Source organism: Puma concolor, chromosome E2, assembly GCF_028749965.1.
Source record: "Puma concolor isolate L17-30 chromosome E2, mPumCon1.1.hap2, whole genome shotgun sequence".
NCBI classification, from domain to species: Eukaryota; Metazoa; Chordata; class Mammalia; order Carnivora; family Felidae; genus Puma; species Puma concolor.
In genome coordinates, this window is record NC_141681.1 from 48,105,995 (window position 1) to 48,124,286 (window position 18,292).

At 57.0% G+C, this 18,292-nt stretch overlaps 2 protein-coding genes and 1 non-coding gene across 7 annotated transcripts; 1 reads left to right on the plus strand and 2 right to left on the minus strand.

The window, feature by feature from the left end:
• Window positions 1–564: 564 nt before the first annotated feature.
• On the minus strand, window positions 565–657 carry TRNAI-UAU (transfer RNA isoleucine (anticodon UAU)). The gene is given in 2 exon segments: window positions 565–600; window positions 620–657. It is a non-coding gene; the product is annotated as a tRNA-Ile (tRNA).
• Window positions 658–991: 334 nt separating this feature from the next.
• Window positions 992–11,556, plus strand: PLEKHG2 (pleckstrin homology and RhoGEF domain containing G2). 5 transcript variants are annotated; one of them, XM_086689747.1, is made up of 19 exons: window positions 992–1,825; window positions 2,461–2,605; window positions 3,428–3,696; window positions 3,778–3,878; window positions 4,664–4,730; window positions 4,835–4,881; window positions 5,122–5,272; window positions 5,568–5,705; window positions 5,873–6,073; window positions 6,524–6,616; window positions 6,704–6,790; window positions 7,628–7,661; window positions 7,754–7,855; window positions 7,974–8,021; window positions 8,101–8,139; window positions 8,304–8,320; window positions 8,428–8,604; window positions 8,711–9,635; window positions 9,715–11,556. In XM_086689747.1, exons 2-19 carry the CDS (start codon window positions 2,497–2,499, stop codon window positions 11,337–11,339), a joined length of 4,230 nt encoding a protein of 1,409 aa, XP_086545873.1. In that variant the 5' UTR covers window positions 992–1,825; window positions 2,461–2,496; the 3' UTR covers window positions 11,340–11,556. The 5 variants fall into 5 exon arrangements, with proteins under 5 accessions (XP_086545873.1, XP_086545874.1, XP_086545875.1 ...); XM_086689748.1 differs by having other exon boundaries at window positions 2,476–2,605; XM_086689749.1 differs by having other exon boundaries at window positions 993–1,825; window positions 2,461–2,563.
• A 3,793-nt stretch (window positions 11,557–15,349) lies between these two features.
• On the minus strand, window positions 15,350–18,274 carry RPS16 (ribosomal protein S16). The gene is made up of 5 exons (XM_025914929.2): window positions 18,116–18,274; window positions 17,878–17,979; window positions 15,843–15,939; window positions 15,689–15,736; window positions 15,350–15,559 (listed from the first exon to the last, which is right to left on the minus strand). Exons 1-5 carry the CDS (start codon window positions 18,161–18,163, stop codon window positions 15,414–15,416), a joined length of 441 nt encoding a protein of 146 aa, XP_025770714.1. The 5' UTR covers window positions 18,164–18,274; the 3' UTR covers window positions 15,350–15,413.
• Window positions 18,275–18,292: the final 18 nt, after the last annotated feature.

Consider the following 18,292-nt stretch of genomic DNA (forward strand, 5'->3'; position numbering starts at 1 on the left):
GTCACATAGTGCACGTTTAGTATTTGTTGAAAGGAACAAACCAACTCAGAAAGAGGGAGGAAAAGGGAAAGTGAAAAATCCAAGACACAAGAGAAAAAAAATATGTGACGTGACTGATGTCAACTAAACTCTTTTTCTCAATTTATACATATATCGAATCATGTACACTTTGGACTAATACAATGTTATATGGCAATTATATCTCAATGAAACTGGAAAAAAAAGAGAGAGAGAGAGAGAGAGAGAAGATGGAGAAGAAAAAGCAATGCCTTGGACAGTTTGCAGAGGAGAACCCGACACGTCTACAGAAGTCTTAAACTGAGATTTGCAGACCCAATTGAATTCGCAGGCATATAAGAGGCGATAGCACCCTCTGGCGGCCAGGATGGAAAGGGCACCTCCCCACAGTACAGAACACTCCCGGGCAGCTGCCTTAGTTCCAGGAGTCTTTCTAACCCAAAAGCTCCGAAGATCCAATGCTCGCTCCCCTCGGTGGTGATGTAGATGTTTTAGTTCACTTACAAGACGTATACATTTGTAAAATGCTGGTAACAGAAAAAAAGGTGCTCCAGGTGAGGATCGAACTCACAACCTCGGCATCGCTCCGCTCGCACTGTCGTATAAGTACCGCGCGCTAACCGATTGCGCCACTGGAGCTCCGGCCGCACCCTCGCGCCGCGAGGTCCTTCAGTCGCTTTTGGACACGTGACCCTCCCCGCTGGACAGCTCCGCCTTTACTGCATATGCAAATAAGAATTGTTCGGTTGACCAATGGGAGAAAGTGCGTTACCAGTTCCGGATTCTCACGCCCTGAAGGCCCTTGCTGTAAAAGGGAAAAGTCAGAAGCTTTTGGAATGTGGGGGTGTAGCCTTTCTGGGACTCGCCTTCTTATGAATATTCAGAATCAGGGGGGAGGGGTCTTAACCCTTTACCGACTGGCTGGCCGGAAGGCAGCCCCTCCCCCCCGCGGGCGGGAACAGGATGTGCGCCGGGGCGGCTCGGGGGGGAGGGGAAGCCCTAGGCGACCGCCCCCCGCCTCACAGCTGGGACCCGACTCTCCCGCCACAGATGTGGCGCTGCCGCCGCCGGAGCCCCGTGGTACTCATCCCAGAACCCGAAGGGTCCAAAGTCGTGGACTCTGGCGTCGTGAGTCTGTGTACCGCTCCCTGAGAGACCCCGAAGCCCGGGACCCCGCGTCCAGGCTAAAGGACCCCAGATATCCAGGTGCCCAGCGCCCCCTCCTGGAGGAGCCGGGAGTCCGGGACGTCAGCCCCGCGCGTTCCTGGAGGCCGAGCTTTCTGCACCCCGTTTTAAAGAACTTGGGATCCCAGATCGGTGATTACCTCCAACGGTTCCCAGATATCCGAGCCCAGCATCCGAACTTGGCAAACGGACTCCCAGCACCCCGGCCAGTCTGTTTGGTGCTGAAACGCCCACTCCTTCCAGGGGACCCAGGAACTGGGGACTCCCCTGCGCTCCCGCCTGGAGATGGTTTAATCCCTGCTCCTAGAGTTAGGGGAACTCAGGAATCCGGTCGCCCCACGGCCCTATCTAGAAGACTCAGGAACTTGGGTCCCCAGCACCCCATCGGAGACCCAAGAGTCGAGACTCCCAGCATCCCCCATTGAGAGGACCAGGAGATTCGGACCGCTGCATCCCACTCTCCGAGAGACCTCGGATTCTGGTTCCCGGAGGCTGAGAGCCCGAAGTTCACGCCCCTGACTTGCAGAGACCCAGGAGTCCGGCTTTGCGTCTCCCCGGGGACCGTGCTAGGGTTGAATAGGAATCCGGCAGCCTCGGCTCGGGGCTGGAGACTCCCTGGGAGGTGAGGGGGGAGGCGAGGGGCCCCGACGGGCTGGGGGAGGGGGCGGCGCCGCTGCCGCTGAACAATGAGGGGGCGTGCCGGCGGGGGGCGAGCGGAGGCGCCGGCGGGAGTTTGGGTCTGAAAGGGTGTGGGAAGGCGCTGGGGACCCTCGCCGAGGCGGTGGGGACAGTAAGCGGATCGCGGAGGGACTGGCTGGAGAGGGGAGTGGGTCGAGGGCTCAGGGCCAGCGCCCCAACTCGCAGCCCTGGGCGGGGGAGGGAGCCGTCTGCAGGACCCTGGCATCCGGTCCCCCAGCCTCCTCCGCCCTCCCCAGGGACCTCCCGGCCTCCCGCCCACGGCTTTTCCCAGCCCTGCCCCTCGCCCTCGGCTCCAGCCAGAGCCCAAACGTTCCCAGGATCCCTGAGCCTCCGGCCCCAGACAGACCAGACTCCTAGCTTCACTCTTCTTTGTCTCAACCTTTCCATCTTTTTCTCTGTGTTATCTCTCCTGGTGCCCCTCTTTCTATCACTATGCCTCTGTCTGCCCCATTATTTACTCTCCGGTCCCTCCTGGACTTAGATCACACTCCTAATTCTCTGGCCTAATCTGTGAGTGTGGGCGGCGGGGAAGCCGATGGGGTCCTGATATCCGAGAAGGGGGTCTTTCCGCAGAAGCCGCTGAGCCACTCAGCCATGCCCGAGGGAGCCCGCGGACCGAGCCTGTCCAAACCCAGCCCTAGCCTTGGCCGTGGCCCCACAGGTGAACTGTGTGACTGCACAGCCGTGTGTGAGACCCAGACAGGTGAGAGTCCAAGGGAGGGTGGAGCTTGCTGGGCATTTGTTCCTTCACTCAAGACACTGGCTGGCCCAGTGCTGGCCACATAGGGTGACCAAGACAGTCCCAGCTCTGCCTACACAGAGTTCCCAAGTCTGGTGGGGCAGATGGAACCATCCCTAAATGGTGACAGTCCGGAGGCGGACACCCAGAGTCCAGCGGTCAAGCCTGGGCAGGGGTGGGGGTGGGGGTGATAGCCCTTTCCTCTCACTGTGGGAGCCCAGTATGGGAACTCAGTGGAGGCTTCCTGGAGGAGGAGACATAATAGAATTAAAAGATAAGCAGCAATGAGTTGGGAAAAGCAAGGAAGATTATTCCACACAGAGGGAAAAGTATGTGCAGAGGTGAGAGAAGGCTGTGTTTTTAAGTAACTGAAGGCAGCCGAATACGACTGGAGTCTGGAGTGTGAGAAGTGGTGTGTCTGTGGGAAGAGAACAGACTGGAAAAGTCTCTGATGGCCACGCTGCATAGGGCAGTGTGGATCTGAGGGGTTTGGACTTTCTCCTGAGGGCATGAAGGGGTTATACTTAAAGTGACAGGGCCAAACGGGCAAATTAATAAAGATCTCCCAGGCTGACACACGGAGGTGGACTAGAAAAGTGGAGGTCGAAGCCCAGAGAAGATGCTGATGGGAGAGAACGGGACGGGACCAAGGCAGTGCAGTGGCAAGAGAAGAAGGGAGCCCTGGGAGGAGGGGAGGGGCAGATGTTGACCTGGGGTGGGTGAGCGTAGGGCTGCACTCGTTCAGCTGGGGAGACGGCCTGATCTCCTGCTTCTCACCCCTGGCAGCCCCTGCAACCCCTGCCATGGCCTCCCCCCGAGGTTCTGGGAGCTCCACATCCCTGAGCACGGTGGGCTCCGAGGGGGACCCGGCTCCAGGGCCCGCCCCAGCCTGCTCAGCCTCTAGGCCAGAGCCCCTTCCAGGACCCCCCATCCGCCTGCATCTGTCACCTGTGGGGACTCCGGGTTCCGCCAAACCCTCGAGGCTAGAGCGAGTGGCTCGCGAGATCGTGGAGACAGAGCGGGCCTATGTCCGGGACCTTCGCAGCATTGTGGAGGTGAGGCAGGCGGGTACCCGAGCACAGTGGGGACCCAGGCCAGCCCTCCACCGCCCCCCATAACCCCAGTCATCCCCACAGGACTACCTGGGTCCTCTGCTGGATGGCGGGGTCTTAGGGCTGAGCACGGAGCAGGTGGGCATACTATTTGCCAACATCGAGGACATCTACGAGTTCAGCAGGTCAGAGGCGGGAGAGACGGGCAGGGGCACCAGCTGGTAGGGCTAGGGGAGGCGGGCTGCATCCTAACCTAAAGCTTGGAGTCCCACGGCCCCCTCTCCAGGCTGGTACATGGGAGGTAGTGACATTGGGCAGGGATCATGATGGGGAGTGAAGGAGCCAGAGTGGTGGAGGCGGAGTTGGATAGGAGCCCGAGGACCCAGATGAGATCTAAGTACGGGGATGGGTCTCAGCACTAGGTCAGGTCTGAGATCACGGTGAACCCACGGCTCATGTGGGGGGCCTAAAGATCATGATAGCGTGAGCATTCGCGTGACCACGTCGTCCCGAGAAACCCCTCGGTCCCAGACAAACCAGATGGTTGGCCTGGACCCAGTGAGGAAGATGCTGGTGTCCGAGGATCATGACCCCTGTGAACGTCTTGATGAGATCGATCTCCACGTTATTGCAGGAGCTCTGAGATGACATGACGAGATCTCGGGATCACAGCAGCCTCTTAAGATGATCCCAGCTTTGAGGGCCATGACACCCCTCTCCCTGGGTCATATCACGAGACCCCTAGGCTCATGGCAGCTGTGACAAGATTTGGGGTTGAGGAACGGGATGCTGTCCATGGACAAAGTCTGAGCGGGGTTGTGATCTCCCCACGTAGCAATCAGAAGACTCCCTTCGGATATGATAGCCCCTTGAGCGATCCTGGCAGCCACCAAATCCCCAGCCTCCTGGAGTCGTCCCACGGGGGGCTGTGGGGACAGGGCAGTCCCTGACCTCGCCCTCTCCCCCACAGTGAGCTCCTGGAGGACCTGGAGGGCAGCAGCAGCGCAGGGGGCATTGCCGAGTGCTTCGTGCAAAGGGTGAGTCAGGGTGGGGGCTCTCAGTCCGGGATGGGGCTGGGGTAAGGCGGGGGGTCCCGGGGAGTTGGGACCTCAGGTCTCCCTAACTGCTGTGTCACCCACAGAGTGAGGATTTTGACATCTACACATTGTACTGCATGAACTACCCGAGGTGAGGGGTGAGGAGTGAGGAGCCCCCGCTGGGCCCCAGGCCTTTGCCCGCTGAGTTGATGTGCCAGCCAACCTCCCTCCACCTCGACCCATCCAGCTCCAGCCCCTGCCAGCCTATGACCTTAACCGAGCTCTCCCTAAGCTGCCCCTGACCCCTGCCAGCCCCTGAAACCCTGGCCACGCCCCGCCGCACCCTCCCCGCTGGGGGCTGCCAGCCCCCTGACCTGTGCCCCGCCCCCAGCTCCCTAGCCCTGCTCCGGGAGCTGTCGCTGTCCCCGCCCGCAGCCCTGTGGCTGCAGGAGCGCCAGGCCCAGCTCCGCCACTCGCTGCCCCTGCAGAGCTTCCTGCTGAAGCCTGTTCAGCGCATCCTCAAGTACCATCTGCTGTTGCAGGTCAGCCGTGGCCCTGGGGGTGCTGCTCAGGGAGGGCAAGGTCCTGGCCGTTGACCGCCCGGTGGTACAGCTGCAGGGTGGACCCAGGACAAGTCCTTAGAAACTGGGCCAGCAGTCGGGGGCAAGTTCTTGCCACCAGTGGGGACTGGCTCCAGCTGATTCCTCTTTCTGTCTCTGCCTGTTTGTCTCTGTCCTCCTCTGGGTCGCCACCTCTGTCGCTGCCTTGGTATCTGTCTCCTATCATTACCATCCTTTTCTCTTGTTTCTGTTCCCTCCCTGGGTGCCTGCCTGGCAGGAGCTAGGCAAGCACTGGGCAGAGGGCCCGGGCGCCGGGGGCCGTGAGATGGTGGAGGAGGCCATTGTGTCCATGACAGCGGTCGCCTGGTACATCAATGACATGAAACGCAAGCAGGAGCATGCTGCGCGCCTCCAGGTGACCCCAGGGTGGGCTGGGGCTGCTGGATGGGGGCAGTGGGCACGAGGGCCTTTGGTGGGGGTGGCCTCGGAGGATGGGCTGGGGTAGTGCAGCCTTGTTGCTAACCTCCTGGTCTTGGTGTGTGTGCGCGCCCCTGTGCCCTGCGCACCTGGCGGGCCCGGCAGGAAGTGCAGCGGCGGCTTGGCGGCTGGACTGGCCCGGAGCTCAGTGCTTTCGGGGAGCTGGTGCTAGAGGGCGCGTTCCGAGGTGGCGGAGGGGGCGGCCCCCGACTTCGAGGGGGCGAGAGGCTGCTCTTTCTCTTCTCACGGATGCTGCTCGTGGCCAAACGCCGGGGTCCGGAGTACACCTACAAGGGCCATATCTTCGTGAGTTAAGGGTTGGGGGCAGGACCAGGATGTCACCTGGAAGGTGTATTCTGTATACCTACACCTGTGTACCTACGGGCTAGCTGGGGGCAGGCGGGGTCTGCCAAGGAGGAACAACCCAGCCTCAATTTGAGGGCCGTGTTTTCTTGAGTCCAAGGATGGGGGTGAAGTTTAATGAAGGGTGAGGGCATCAGGATACAGGCCGGTGGCGGGGGGGCTGGATTTGCCCACCAGGCAAGCGTCTTCATGAGGGGAGCACATCTGGACCCAGATGAGGGCGAGAGACTGGTGAGGGAGAGCAGAGCCCAGCCTGGTGGGGGGATTCCACAGGGGGTAAGGGGACCCGCCACACGACCTCATGGGGCACATCTTTCTAGGAGGTAGGAACCCAGATACACACTGAGTCTCGGGGCTCTGAGCTCCCTGCCCCGTTCTGTCCCCTTTACCCAGTGCTGCAACCTGAGTGTGAGCGAGAGTCCTCGAGATCCTCTAGGATTCAAGGTGTCCGATCTGACCATTCCCAAACACAGGCATCTGCTCCAGGTGAGTGCAAGGTGGGGCTGGGCGGTCAGGGTTCCCCTCAGCCCCCAGACCTTCCACCTGGCTCCCGACTCCCTATCCCACCCCCAGGCCAAGAACCAAGAAGAGAAGAGGCTGTGGATTCACTGTCTCCAGCGCCTTTTCTTTGAGAACCACCCCGCCTCCATCCCCGCCAAGGTACAGCTCCTGCCATATCCAAGGGGCTTCGGAATGCTGGAGGCATTCCCCCCCCCCCATTGTGCTACGAGACCCTGAGTGTAGGGGGCTCGCTTAGACCGTGATCAGTAAGTTGCATTTTAAAAAGAAAAGGAGGGGGGCACCTGGGTGGCTCAGTCGGTTAAGCATCTGACTTCAGATCTCCCGGTTCATGAGTGTGAGCCCCACATTGAGCTCGCTGCAGTCAAGACAGAGCCTTCACGGGATCCTCTGTCCCCGTCTCTCTGCCCCTCCCCCACTTGCACTCTCTCAAAAGTATTTTTTTTTTTAATGTTCACTTATTTCTGAGACAGAGCATGAGTAGGGGAGGGGCAGAGAGCGAGGGAGACACAGAATCCGAAGCGGGCTCCAGGCTCCGAGCTGTCAGCACAGAGCCCGACGCGGGGCTCGAACTCACAAACCATGAGATCATGCCCTGAGCCGGAAGTCGGTTGCTCAACCGACTGAGCCACCCAGGCGCCCCTCTCTCAAAAATAAATAAAACGTTAAAAAAGTAAGTAAGACGGATGCCAACTCTTTAAAAAAAACAAGTAGATAAAAATAAATTCCTGCCTGGGTTTGAATCCCAGCTCCAACACGTCGCTGCTGTGTGACTTTGGGCAAGTGACGCTACCTCTCTGGCCTCGGTTTCCTCACCTGGAGGAGTCAGAGCACCGAGTTCGCACACCGGTGGGGACTACTGATAATCATCAGTCGTGTGACGTGCCTCATACAGAGTAGCACCTGTTAATAGGACTGTGACTGGGGCGCTCAGAGGCAGCCCCCAGCGACACAGCCCCTCACCCTGGTCTCTTTCAGGCAAAGCAAGTTCTCCTTGAAAACAGCCTGCACTGTGAGTTGGGGCCTTGGGTTGGGAGGATGTGGAAGTAGGTGGATGACTTCCAAGGAAAAGTAGATCACGGGGTTCCCAATGTCTCTCCGCAGGTGCTCCTAAAAGTAAGCCCATCCCAGAGCCCCCGACACCCCCTCTTGGGTCTCCCCGACCTCGGGATGCTAGAAATTTCACCCCTGGACGAAGGAACACAGGTAAAGAAGATGAAACCCTGAGGTTCCCCCGCTTCTCCCCCAGGAATTGTACCCCCGGCCTGCCCCCTCCAGCCTGGAGCTGGGCTCATCGTGGGGTTCTCCTCTGCCTCTCCCACAGCTCCGTCTCCAGGACCCTCTGCTACCCGCCGTGGCCGCAGACAGTCTGGTGAGTGTCCTCCACCTGAAAGTTGACGAGAGAACGCGGGGGGAGCTGGGCCCCTGACGTTCCTGTGTCCTCTCCCCAGAGCCAGTAAAGGACCCGTATGTTATGTTTGCACAGAATGGTAAGTGGCCACCCTAGCCCGGCCGGGTCCATGCCTCTCTGTCTATCTCTTCCCGAGAGATGCCCCGTGTGCGTGGGGGAGGGCTGATAGGGGCAGCGGATCGGCTGTAAGGAATCATCCAGATTCTGCATCTCACTCTTCTCTTTCTCATCTCTCCATCCCAGCTAAGCCTAGACTCAAGGTAAGAAATACCCTAGCACAGGGTCTGGGGACCCGGACTCCTGAGTCTGGGAGGAAGAGATGGGCGGCCCTCGACTCTTGCCCTCCGTCCTCTTTCCTTGCTCACAGCATGCTGGCAGTGAGGGGGAGCTCTACCCCCCCTTGGAGCCTCAGCCACCAGTTCCAGCTTCCGGACCCCCTGAGGACCTAGAGGACACTGGCCCCCCCACGCTGGAACCCTCCGGGACCTCGATCACGGAGGAGATCCTGGAACTGCTGAACCAAAGAGGCCTCCGGGATCCAGGGGTGAGCTGGGTGTCACATCAGGGCGTCCTTGGGATTTAGCTCGGTCAGGCACAGCCCGGGGGGCCGGAGGGCCAGCCCACCATGGTATCTTTGGCCTCTTCCCCAGTGCCCACTACAGCTGCCCCCCCACGACATCACCACGTTCCCTGGAGACTCCCAGGTGCCAGGCGACAGTGAAGCCCTCACATTCCAAGCCCTTCCCAGCCGGGACTCTTCAGAAGAGGAGGAGGAGGAAGAGCTGGAGTTGGATGAACGGGAGCCTTCCCCACTCCATGTGCTAGAAGGGCTCGAAAGTTCCAGTGCGGCTGAAATTCCCGACGTTCCCAGCCGTACCAAAAGTCCAGACGTACCCAACCTCCCTGAAATTCCCAGCCTGTCTGAAATTCCCAAGATTCCCCACCTTCCCAGCCTCCCTGACATTTCCAGTGTTTTTGAAATGCCCTGCCTTCCATCCATACCTAGTGTCCCTGACATTCCTAGCCTTCCCAGCACTCCCGCCCTTCCCTGTGATTCCTGGCTTCAGGGAGCTCTGCGGGAGCCCGATGAGGCTCTAGCCACGAGGAGAGAACTGTTTCCCGGAAGCAGTTCCACCAAAGGAGAGCGGTCCTCTGGGGGCAGGGTAGGGCAGCAGGATCCTGAGGAAGGGGAATCCTTCCCAGATTTCCAGTCCCAGGATGTCACCCGAGACCAGGGATTCTCAGATGAGCTGGGATTCCGCTCTTGTTCAGAAATCCGGAGCGCCTGGCAGGCACTGGAGCAGGGGCAGCTGACCCGGCCCGGTTTCCCAGAGCCACTGCTCATCCTGGAAGACTCCGATCTGGGTGGAGGTGGCGGGAGTGGGAAGGCGGGAGCCCCGAGTTCGGAGAGGACAGCTTCCCGAGTGCGAGAGCTGGCCCGGCTTTACAGCGAGCGGATCCAGCAGATGCAGCGGGCAGAGACCCGGGCGTCGGCCAACGCGCCCTGCCGCCGGCCCCGTGCTCTGGCCCAGCCGCAGCTGTCCCCCTCCCTGCCCCGTGAGCAGGCCGAGCCAGGTGAGGTCCGGGTGTGTGGTCAGCAGAGACGGCCCACACTGAGATCGCGGTCCTGACTCCGTTCTTTCTGTGCACACAGGGCCCCTGCCTGCCTTTGGACACGTGCTGGTATGTGAGCTGGCCTTCCCGCTGACGTGTGCCCAGGAATCTGTCCCTCTGGGTCCCGCCACCCGGGTTCAAGCTGCCACACCTTTGTCTAAGCAGGGAGGCTGCCTGGGTGGCCAGGGTCTAGATGTTTCAAATTTGCCTGAGCAAGACCGTCTGAGCATCCAGGTTCCAGCTGCTACCCCTTTGCCTGGGCCAGGAGGCCTCTGGAATATACAGAGTGTGGCTGGAGCCCCCACACCCTTGCCCGAGCAAGAAGACCCCGCACACGATCAGGTTCCAGCTACAACTTTACCTGATCAAGAAGGCCACCTGGAAACCCAAGTTCCAGCTACCACGCCTTTGCCTGAGCACAGAGGCCACATGGACATCGAGGTTCCGACCAGCCCAGCTGTACCCAAGCAGGGACGTGGTTCTGATGCCATGGGTTTAGCCACCACTCCTGTGCTCAAGAAAGAAGGCCACCTACAGAGCCAGAGCCCAACCACCACCCTGTCAACGAAGCAAGGCGGTTCCGGGGATGTTCAGTTCCCAGCTGCTGTTTGTGAACAAGCCGTCAACACTTTGCTTACGCCCGGAAGCAGCCCGGACCATCAGATCCCAGGCAACACTCCACTGCCCTTGCAGCATGACCTCCCAGACGTTCAGGTCCCAGGTACTTCACCTGGGCCTGCGTACGGAGGCCGCCTAAGCCACCAGACCCCAGCCAACGCCCCACTGCCTCTGCCCCAAGACCTCTCAGACATTCAGGTTCCGGGTACCTCAGCTGTGCCTGCACACGGAAGCTGCCTAGACCGTCAGATCCCAGCCGACGCCCCACTGTCCTTGTCCCAGAACCCGAATGTCCCAGCTGCCGCACCTTTGCCCCGGCAACAAGGCCTCAAGGACACCCAGGCCCAAGCCCTCCAAGCCCTCCCGCCTTTGCCCAAGCAGGGAGGCCTCCCAGACGTCCAGGGGCTATCTGCTGCACCTCTGCTTCAGGAACAAAGCTTCACAGACCTCCACGTCCAAAAACTTACACCTTTGTTGGAGCAGAAGAGCCTCACGGACACTCATGTTCCAGCTGCGACCGCTTTGCCTGAGCAGGAAGGCTCTCGGGACAGCCAGGGCCTGTTACCCATCCCGGTTCCAACCACCGTGGTTTTCTCCAAACCAGGAGGCCACCCGGTGTCTCAGGTCGCCCGGTCAGAGTCTTCAGAGTTGACCCCACCCCACAGTCCCCCTCCTCCAACCCGTCAGCTCCTGGGTCCCAGTGCAGCTGCCCTCTCAAGATACCTGGCAGCGTCCTACATCAGCCAAAGCCTCGCTCGGAGACAAGGGCCTGGGGGAGAAGTTCCCCCAGCCTCCCGGGGCCCCTGGTCCTCCTCTGCCCCGGCATCGCGGGCACCTTCACCACCACCCCAGCCCCAGCCCCCACCACCCCCAGCCAGGAGGCTCAGCTATGCCACCACGGTCAACATCCATGTCGGGGGCGGTGGGCGGCTACGGCCAGCCAAGGCCCAAGTCAGGTTAAACCATCCTGCTCTCTTGGCCCCCACCCAGGAATCTGTGGGCCTTCGTAGGGCCCAGGGAGCTCCTGATGCCCCTTTCCACATGTGAGCCAGGATATCAGACTTCTTGAAAAGCAAGGACTTCAACCAGATGCCACAGACCCTCAGAACTTCACCCAGATGTCCAGACACTGAACAAAGGTGTAAAAATTGCCGCAGCTTTCCAGCAACTGGGATCTGCTTTGGCAAATGGCTCTCCTTACTTACCTTGATTAACTCAACAGGGATGGGGGAAGGGGTTGTCATTAATATTTTGTTCATTCATATTTTGAAGTTCTGTATCTTTTCCCATTCCGGAGGCAGTGGGGGAGGACCAGACAACGAATGGGAAGGTCTGACACAGCACGAATCCGTGGCTCAGTACGGGGTGGGGGGGAATCTCAAACTTCTTTGAGCGTTGCTGACACCCACCCATTAGAGTTTGGTGTGTGCTGTTTCAGAGAGTTTATGGACGGCTTGATGCCATCCAGGAAAGCCAAGTTAAGCAGCTCTGTCCCAGGCAGATGTAGAAGTCCGTTCCCTCCGCAATTTATCCAGTTCATGTGTTCTGTCCTCTCTTCTGCTCAGCTATCCCTGGGTCTATCCATCCAGTGTCTCCCCAGCCCTCTCCTCCCGTCTGCCTGTCCATCTCCCGATCCATACAGCATGCTTTATTTAACCGTCTCTATCCTATTCATCCATCATCACCCTACCCCTACGCCATCTAGTATCCTTTCTAACACCAGTCCATTCCTCCATCATCCCACCTGTTTTCTCCAACCAGCCCTCTCCATCCGTCCCTTCACAATGTCACCTCCAGCCGCTCCTACGTCTCATTCACCCGACCATCTAATCCAGCAGGGCAACCATCCAACGTTCTCTATCGCCATCCCATCCCTCCTTAGATCATACTGGGTCTTGGGACTACAGAATTTCAGAGCCCAGTCCATGCGGACACCAGAATGAATGTGTTTGGGATTCTGGAAGTCTGTTCCACATCTGAGTTCTCTGGACAACCACTCCCCAACGTCATGAATGTTCCAATTCTTGTGCCCACCTACGCACACTGGATCTCTTCACCCCCTCGCTCTAGTTTGGGGCCTCTAGAGTGCCTCGGCGTGCCCCCACACCCCCCAAAAAAGAAATTCAGGTCAGAGACAAAGACTTTTATGTTAGAATCCTTCTGCCCCCTCCCAGCAATGGCATGCCCAGCGAGCTGCCTAAGTTAAGCAGTTTCTTTGGAATACTAGCTTTGTTCATTGAATGCTAAACCTCTTGTGCTTTTGCACATTGTCTCATTTATTTTTTCCTGGAATTCCCTACGGCTTCAGTGTCCTAGCTGAGTTCCAAGTCCTGACTTTTCCAGTTGGTGTATAACCTCCCTTGGGAGTCTGGGTTTTCTCAATTGTACGAGGACAACAGTACCTGCCTTGTAAGATCATTGCAAAGATACAGTGAGCATATCCTCATTTCCCAAATGTATCTGAGCCTGACTCATCGGGGCATTGTTCAAATTAACAGATCCCCCAATAGTCCCAACCTATGGAATCAGAACCTCCAGGGCAGGAGCCTAGGAATCGGAAGTTTTAACAATCAGCTAACAAAAAAAGTGGAAATTTATGGAGTGCTAACTGCATAGCTCAGGCATTAGTCACTTTATGTGAACTCATTCACTCTGAATCCTCATCTCTAAAAGGCACATGAGGATGGTTTCTTTAAGTTTTTATATATTTGTTTTATTTTGAGAGAGAGCAGAGGAAGTCAGTGTCCCAAGCCGGTTCCGCACTGTCAATGTGGACCCCGACACAGGGCTCGAACCGACGAACCAGATCATGATCTGAGCTGAGATCAAGAGTCACATGCTTAACCAAGTGAGCCGCCCGTGTGCCACAAGGATGGTTTCTGATCCTCATTGTGGAGATGAGGAAACAGAGGCATAGAGAGAATAAGGGATTTGCTCAGTCGCATTGCTAAGGGACAGAGTTGGAACTCAGATCCACACCACGTAGCCCGAGTCCATGCTCTGAGCTGTTGAGTGTCTATCCTGTACCAGGCCTGGTTCAAGAAAACCCTTCCCTACCAGAACAGGGCTTGCAGCCTAGTGCACCAGGGGCTCTAGGTGATTCTTGGCAGAGTAAAGTATCCCAAACAGAGCCTGGCTCAGTATTAGCTGCTGGCTTCTGGTACTTACTTATTGGACGGTTACTGGGCCATACACTAGGGCCTGGGCTGAGTGGCCTGGGCCTACTGCACCGCAGCCTCGCCAGGGTCAGGACTCTGGCCCTCCCCTCCTCCACCCCCAGCTGCACATTCCCAGCTGAAGGGAAGTTCTCAGCCTGGCCTGGGCTCCCAGTGGCGCCGGAATTCCCGGTATTTGAGGAGGCGGCAGGGAGGGAGAAAAGGGCCGTCTCCTCCAAAGCCTGAAGTGGGGAAAGAGAGGCGAGCCCCCTCAGCATTTCCAGATGCAAGATGCATCCCAGCTGTGCCTCTGGCAGGGAGCCAGGAGTCTTGTAAGGGGGTCTCTGAACGCTGTAGGAAACCAGGGACACCAGGCTTGCTTAAGCCCCACCTGACCCCTGACCGCCCCCCTCCATTACTCCCACCTGCCTGAGTCCTACCTGCTTCACAGCCCCAGCTCCCACACCTCCTCAGGAACACCTTCCTTGCTCGTCCACTGTAAGCCCAGCCGTCTTTAGAGCCACCGATCAGGCTCAAAGTGCAAGGGTAGTGGCCTCCTGCCCTCTCCAGGACATTTAGGTTAATGCCATCCAAACCCGTTAACTACAGCTGCAATTTAAACTTGATGAGCTGCAGTTACATGGCCACTAGGCTAATCTTACCTAACATTTAGACACCAGCCTGTCAGCCACCTCACGAGCATGTCGTCAAGTATACCTAACAATGCTTAGCCTGGCGCTTGGTTGGTACCAATCAACCACACCGTCCATCTGTAAGAAACGCTATTTGCATACGCTCCCCACACATCGGTGCCGCGTCCAGTCCCATTTTCCTCAATGACGGCAGCGTTCTCTCATCTGCGCTGCCCAGTTTGCCAGCTGCACGTGACTACTAGATGGAGTGGGGCACATACCGAAAAGACAACTGGTCAATAAATCTCAAGTTCCTTCTTTCATGAAAAAATTGTTAAAATTTTCCCCTCTCCATCAATGCCAGTACCCTCAGCAGGGGGAGCATGTGGGACCCCGCCTGGGGACAGATGGCTGAGGTGTCCAGGCCGGCTGCAAGGGCTGATGGGGCAGAGATGCCCTTCCCACCCAATGAAGCTCATTAGCTTCACTGTAAAAATGGGGAGGGAAAACCAAAAGTAACTGAATCCACAAGCAACATTTTGCTTCCTTAAACATACACCAGTGCTGTCCACAGAACTTTCGACAACGGAAATACCGTGTAGCCCAGTGGTAGCAATGGAGAGCCTACAATATGTTGGCTCTTACTACGTGGCAGGCACAACAGATGAACAAGTCCTCAGACCCACATTCTGAGCCCAGTAAAGGCAGTTGCCGCAATGAGTGTGATCGGGACCTGCTTTCGAGAGGCCACAGGGGGCCCTTCCCCGGGAGGTAGTATTGACATCCTGAAGGATGAAGCCAGTCAGAAGGATCCCACCCCTCCCACATCTCGAGTCTATCTACCTACAGACTGGCATTAGGAAAGATCCCTTCCCAATCCAATCACGGCCCTACTAGTTGACTTCAGGCGGCACCCAAGTTTCCATTAACGTTTACTGATCTTACACCTTTCCCCCGCTACTCCCTGACACGCCATCACAACAGCAGCAAGAGGACTAAAAAAAAACTCACGAGGACACCCCACACAACCAATGGCCTAGAACCACCCCGCCTCCATGGGGCCCGCACGCTGGACTCTACTACAAGCGCGGGGAGACTGGGTCTCAAGCTCGCCCCCCCACCCCCGCCTCCCCACCCACCCACACTAACCCAGGCGTGGTGTCTTCTGAAAACGCTGGAAAGCCTTACAATCCAGACCGGCAGTGAGCCGGGCTGTTTCTCGCATTTCTTTTAGTCAAAGACCCACCACAAAACGACCACAGCACAGTCCTTGAAACCTGAAGTCCCATGACAATTGTTTATTATAAAGGTGAACCCTAATCCTCACAATTGGTTTATCGGTAGGATTTCTGGTAACGAGCACGGGCACCAGGACCACCAAACTTTTTGGATTCGCAGCGCCGGGGATCAGCTACCAGCAGGGTCCGGTCGTACTGGATGAGGATGTCTTTGATCTCCTTCTTGGAAGCCTCATCCACATCTGGGGATGAGAGGACAGTGAAGATTGAGACAACCCTGGAAGAACCCTCCTGGTCTCTGGGGCTAAATGCGGGGCTGGTCCTCCACTTGCCTGCCACCCACCCGATGGGAAGGAGCCATTCTTACTCACATTTCTGGTAATAGGCCACCAGGGCTTTGGAGATGGACTGGCGAATTGCTGTGAAGAAGACGCACAAAAGGACGTATCAGCTTTGGGAAGCCCCGAGAGTAGGGCTTTGCTCTCAGAGCCACCTCCCACCGTATGCCCCGTTCCGGCGACTCACCATAAATCTGGGCTACGTGACCGCCACCCTTCACTCGGACTCGGATGTCCACCCCAGCGAACCGCTCCTTGCCCAGAAGCAGAACAGGTTCCAGTAGCTGGAGGAACAAGGGACATGACAGGATTTTAGATCACAGGCTGGGCAGCTGAGCCACCGCACCGAGCACCCTACTTCTCTCCAAGTAGCTTCTGCCATCGCTGACCTCTCTGCACGGCTAGGAGAGCAGGGACGATTTGAAGACAGATGACAGACTGCTGAAGGGAACCCGAGCTGGGCCCTCCCATCTGTGTCCCTCTGGGCCTCAGAGTCCCCATCTCCAGGACCAGTTCTGGCACTTGAGCTCAACAAGGAAAACCCCTACAGCCACCATACCTGCCTGGAACAGTGAAAAACCACTCCTGGGCCATGTCAGGTGCTTTCTCTGGATTTCCCTCCCTTGGGCTCTCCACCCAGCCCTTTGAGCCTCACATTTCCAAATTACAACTACACTACCTGTGTGCCCTGCTCTCCCCTTACCAGCTCTACACCTTTTGCACGTGCCCAGAATCTTTTATTTTACCTACTTTAGGTCTTAGCTCTCAGCTCACAGATTCCCATCTCCACCTCCCCCAGCCCATCCCTCCCCCCCCCCCCCCCCATGAAGCCTGTACTTATCCTCCCACCCAGGTTCGAGCCAGATGCCTTCTCTGGGCTCCCCCATCCTAGCCCTGACTACCCTGGAGCAGGGTCTGATACTGGGACCAGTCTGCCTCCCCTACTAGACTCGGAGCTTTATAAGGGCAGGGCCTGGGGTCACCTGGGTCACTGCTGGGTCCCCAACACCCAACACCGGTTACATAACAAAACCTTCATAAAACTGACAATCGAGAAGAGTAAACCACAGCACTTGGTATCTGCTACACAGAAAAGATCTCAGACACTGTCATATGACATTCTAACTAAGCCTGGAACGCATGTTATTCTTCACGTTTAAAAATGACACTCTTACCACTACGCTGTACACCAGAAACATATCATTGCGTGTCAACTACACTAAAATTTAAAAAATTAAATTAGAGGGTGCCTGAGTGGCTCAGTCGGTTGTGTCAGACTTTGGCTCAGGTCATGATCTCACAGTTCCTGAGTTTGAGTCCCACATCGTGCTCTCTCCTGTCAGGGCAGAGCCTGCTTCAGATCTTCTGTCCCCCTCTCTGCCCCTCCCCCGCTTGCACTCTCAAAAATAAATAAAACTGTCAAAAAAAATTAAAATAAAAATGAAATACAAAGCAACAAAATTTAAAGAAGAAACAAATGCATTCTCATACGTGCCAAGAAGTTTACCCGGACAATCTAACTTACCCTCACAACAACCCTTCAAGGGAGAAATGATCCCCATTTTACGGATGACCCAAGGGAAAGAAAAAAAAAAACGAGGTTACATGCCTCAAATAACAACACAGGTAAAACAGGCAAAAAACAGACTCCACTCATTCCATTCTGAGCTGAAAAAACCGAGGCCAAAACAGAAACAAGCAGGCAAGGAACCCCTTTCACAGCAAAGCACAACAAACAGAAATTCTGGTCCTGTTCTCCCAATGCTTTTTAAGCACCTACAATGTCCAAACACTACCTTTAGGCCGTATCTTTTAACAAATTAATTCCTGTTCTCGAAAAACGTATACACACTCTACCAGTTAAAACAAACGTTAGACTGTATACAGAATACACGACCCCATCAACTTGCCACACAAACTCCTCTTGCCATTGGGTCCCCAACTATCACTGAGCTTCCATATCCCACTTTTGAAACCATCCTCTTAATCTGCAACATCCACGTTTTCACTCTCAACTCAAGCTTTTAGCACAATATCTGAAACCTCCGAAAACAGCTCCATCTCCAAATGCCCATTTTCTCTGCCCCCAACTCCCCCTTCTATACAAACCGTTGTTGATACCAGATCCCTCAGCCTCCCAAAACCACTTCCAAGAATCCACTTAAATATATCTCTCCAGAGCTCCCCTACTCAACCCAAACGCCCACCCTCAATCCCAGCACCTTGTATTGCAGCGTGCGCGGCTCGATCATCTCCAAGGGCCGTCCATTCACCTTGATGAGGCCGTTGCCCCGTTTGCAATGCGCCACGGCTGTAGCCGTCTTCTGTGGAAAGCGAGGGAGAAACAGCGGAACCACGTGAGCTTCGGCCCCCGGCTCCCATGTGGACCCTAGAACCCTGCCCACAGGCCTCTGCAGACCCCGGCCTCCCTCCGCCCCTCCCATCGGGCGCCCGGCCCACCTTGCGGCCGAAGACCTGCACAGACTGCAAAGGACCCTTGGACGGCATGGCTGCAAACGTAGACAAGAGATCCTCACCGCGCGGCGCCGCAACCGGAAAAGGAAAGTGCGGGGCCACCCCGGCCGCTTTTCAGGGTCTGCGCAGGCGCTTTGAGTGCTGCGTCGCGACGGGAGAGAG

Excerpts from the sequence above, each read along its gene's own strand:
- RPS16 (XM_025914929.2), bottom strand. The coding sequence starts at position 18,163 with ATGCCGTCCAAGGGTCCTTTGCAGTCTGTGCAGGTCTTCGGCCGCAAG. Across the intron at positions 17,980-18,115 it reads TGCAGGTCTTCGGCCGCAAG|AAGACGGCTACAGCCGTGGC; the intron begins GTGGGCCGGGCG and ends CGCTTTCCACAG. Across the intron at positions 15,560-15,688 it reads GGTGGCCTATTACCAGAAAT|ATGTGGATGAGGCTTCCAAG; the intron begins GTGAGTAAGAAT and ends TCTCATCCCCAG.
- PLEKHG2 (XM_086689747.1), top strand. The coding sequence starts at position 2,497 with ATGCCCGAGGGAGCCCGCGGACCGAGCCTGTCCAAACCCAGCCCTAGC. Across the intron at positions 5,706-5,872 it reads AGCATGCTGCGCGCCTCCAG|GAAGTGCAGCGGCGGCTTGG; the intron begins GTGACCCCAGGG and ends CGGGCCCGGCAG. Across the intron at positions 6,791-7,627 it reads CCGCCTCCATCCCCGCCAAG|GCAAAGCAAGTTCTCCTTGA; the intron begins GTACAGCTCCTG and ends GGTCTCTTTCAG.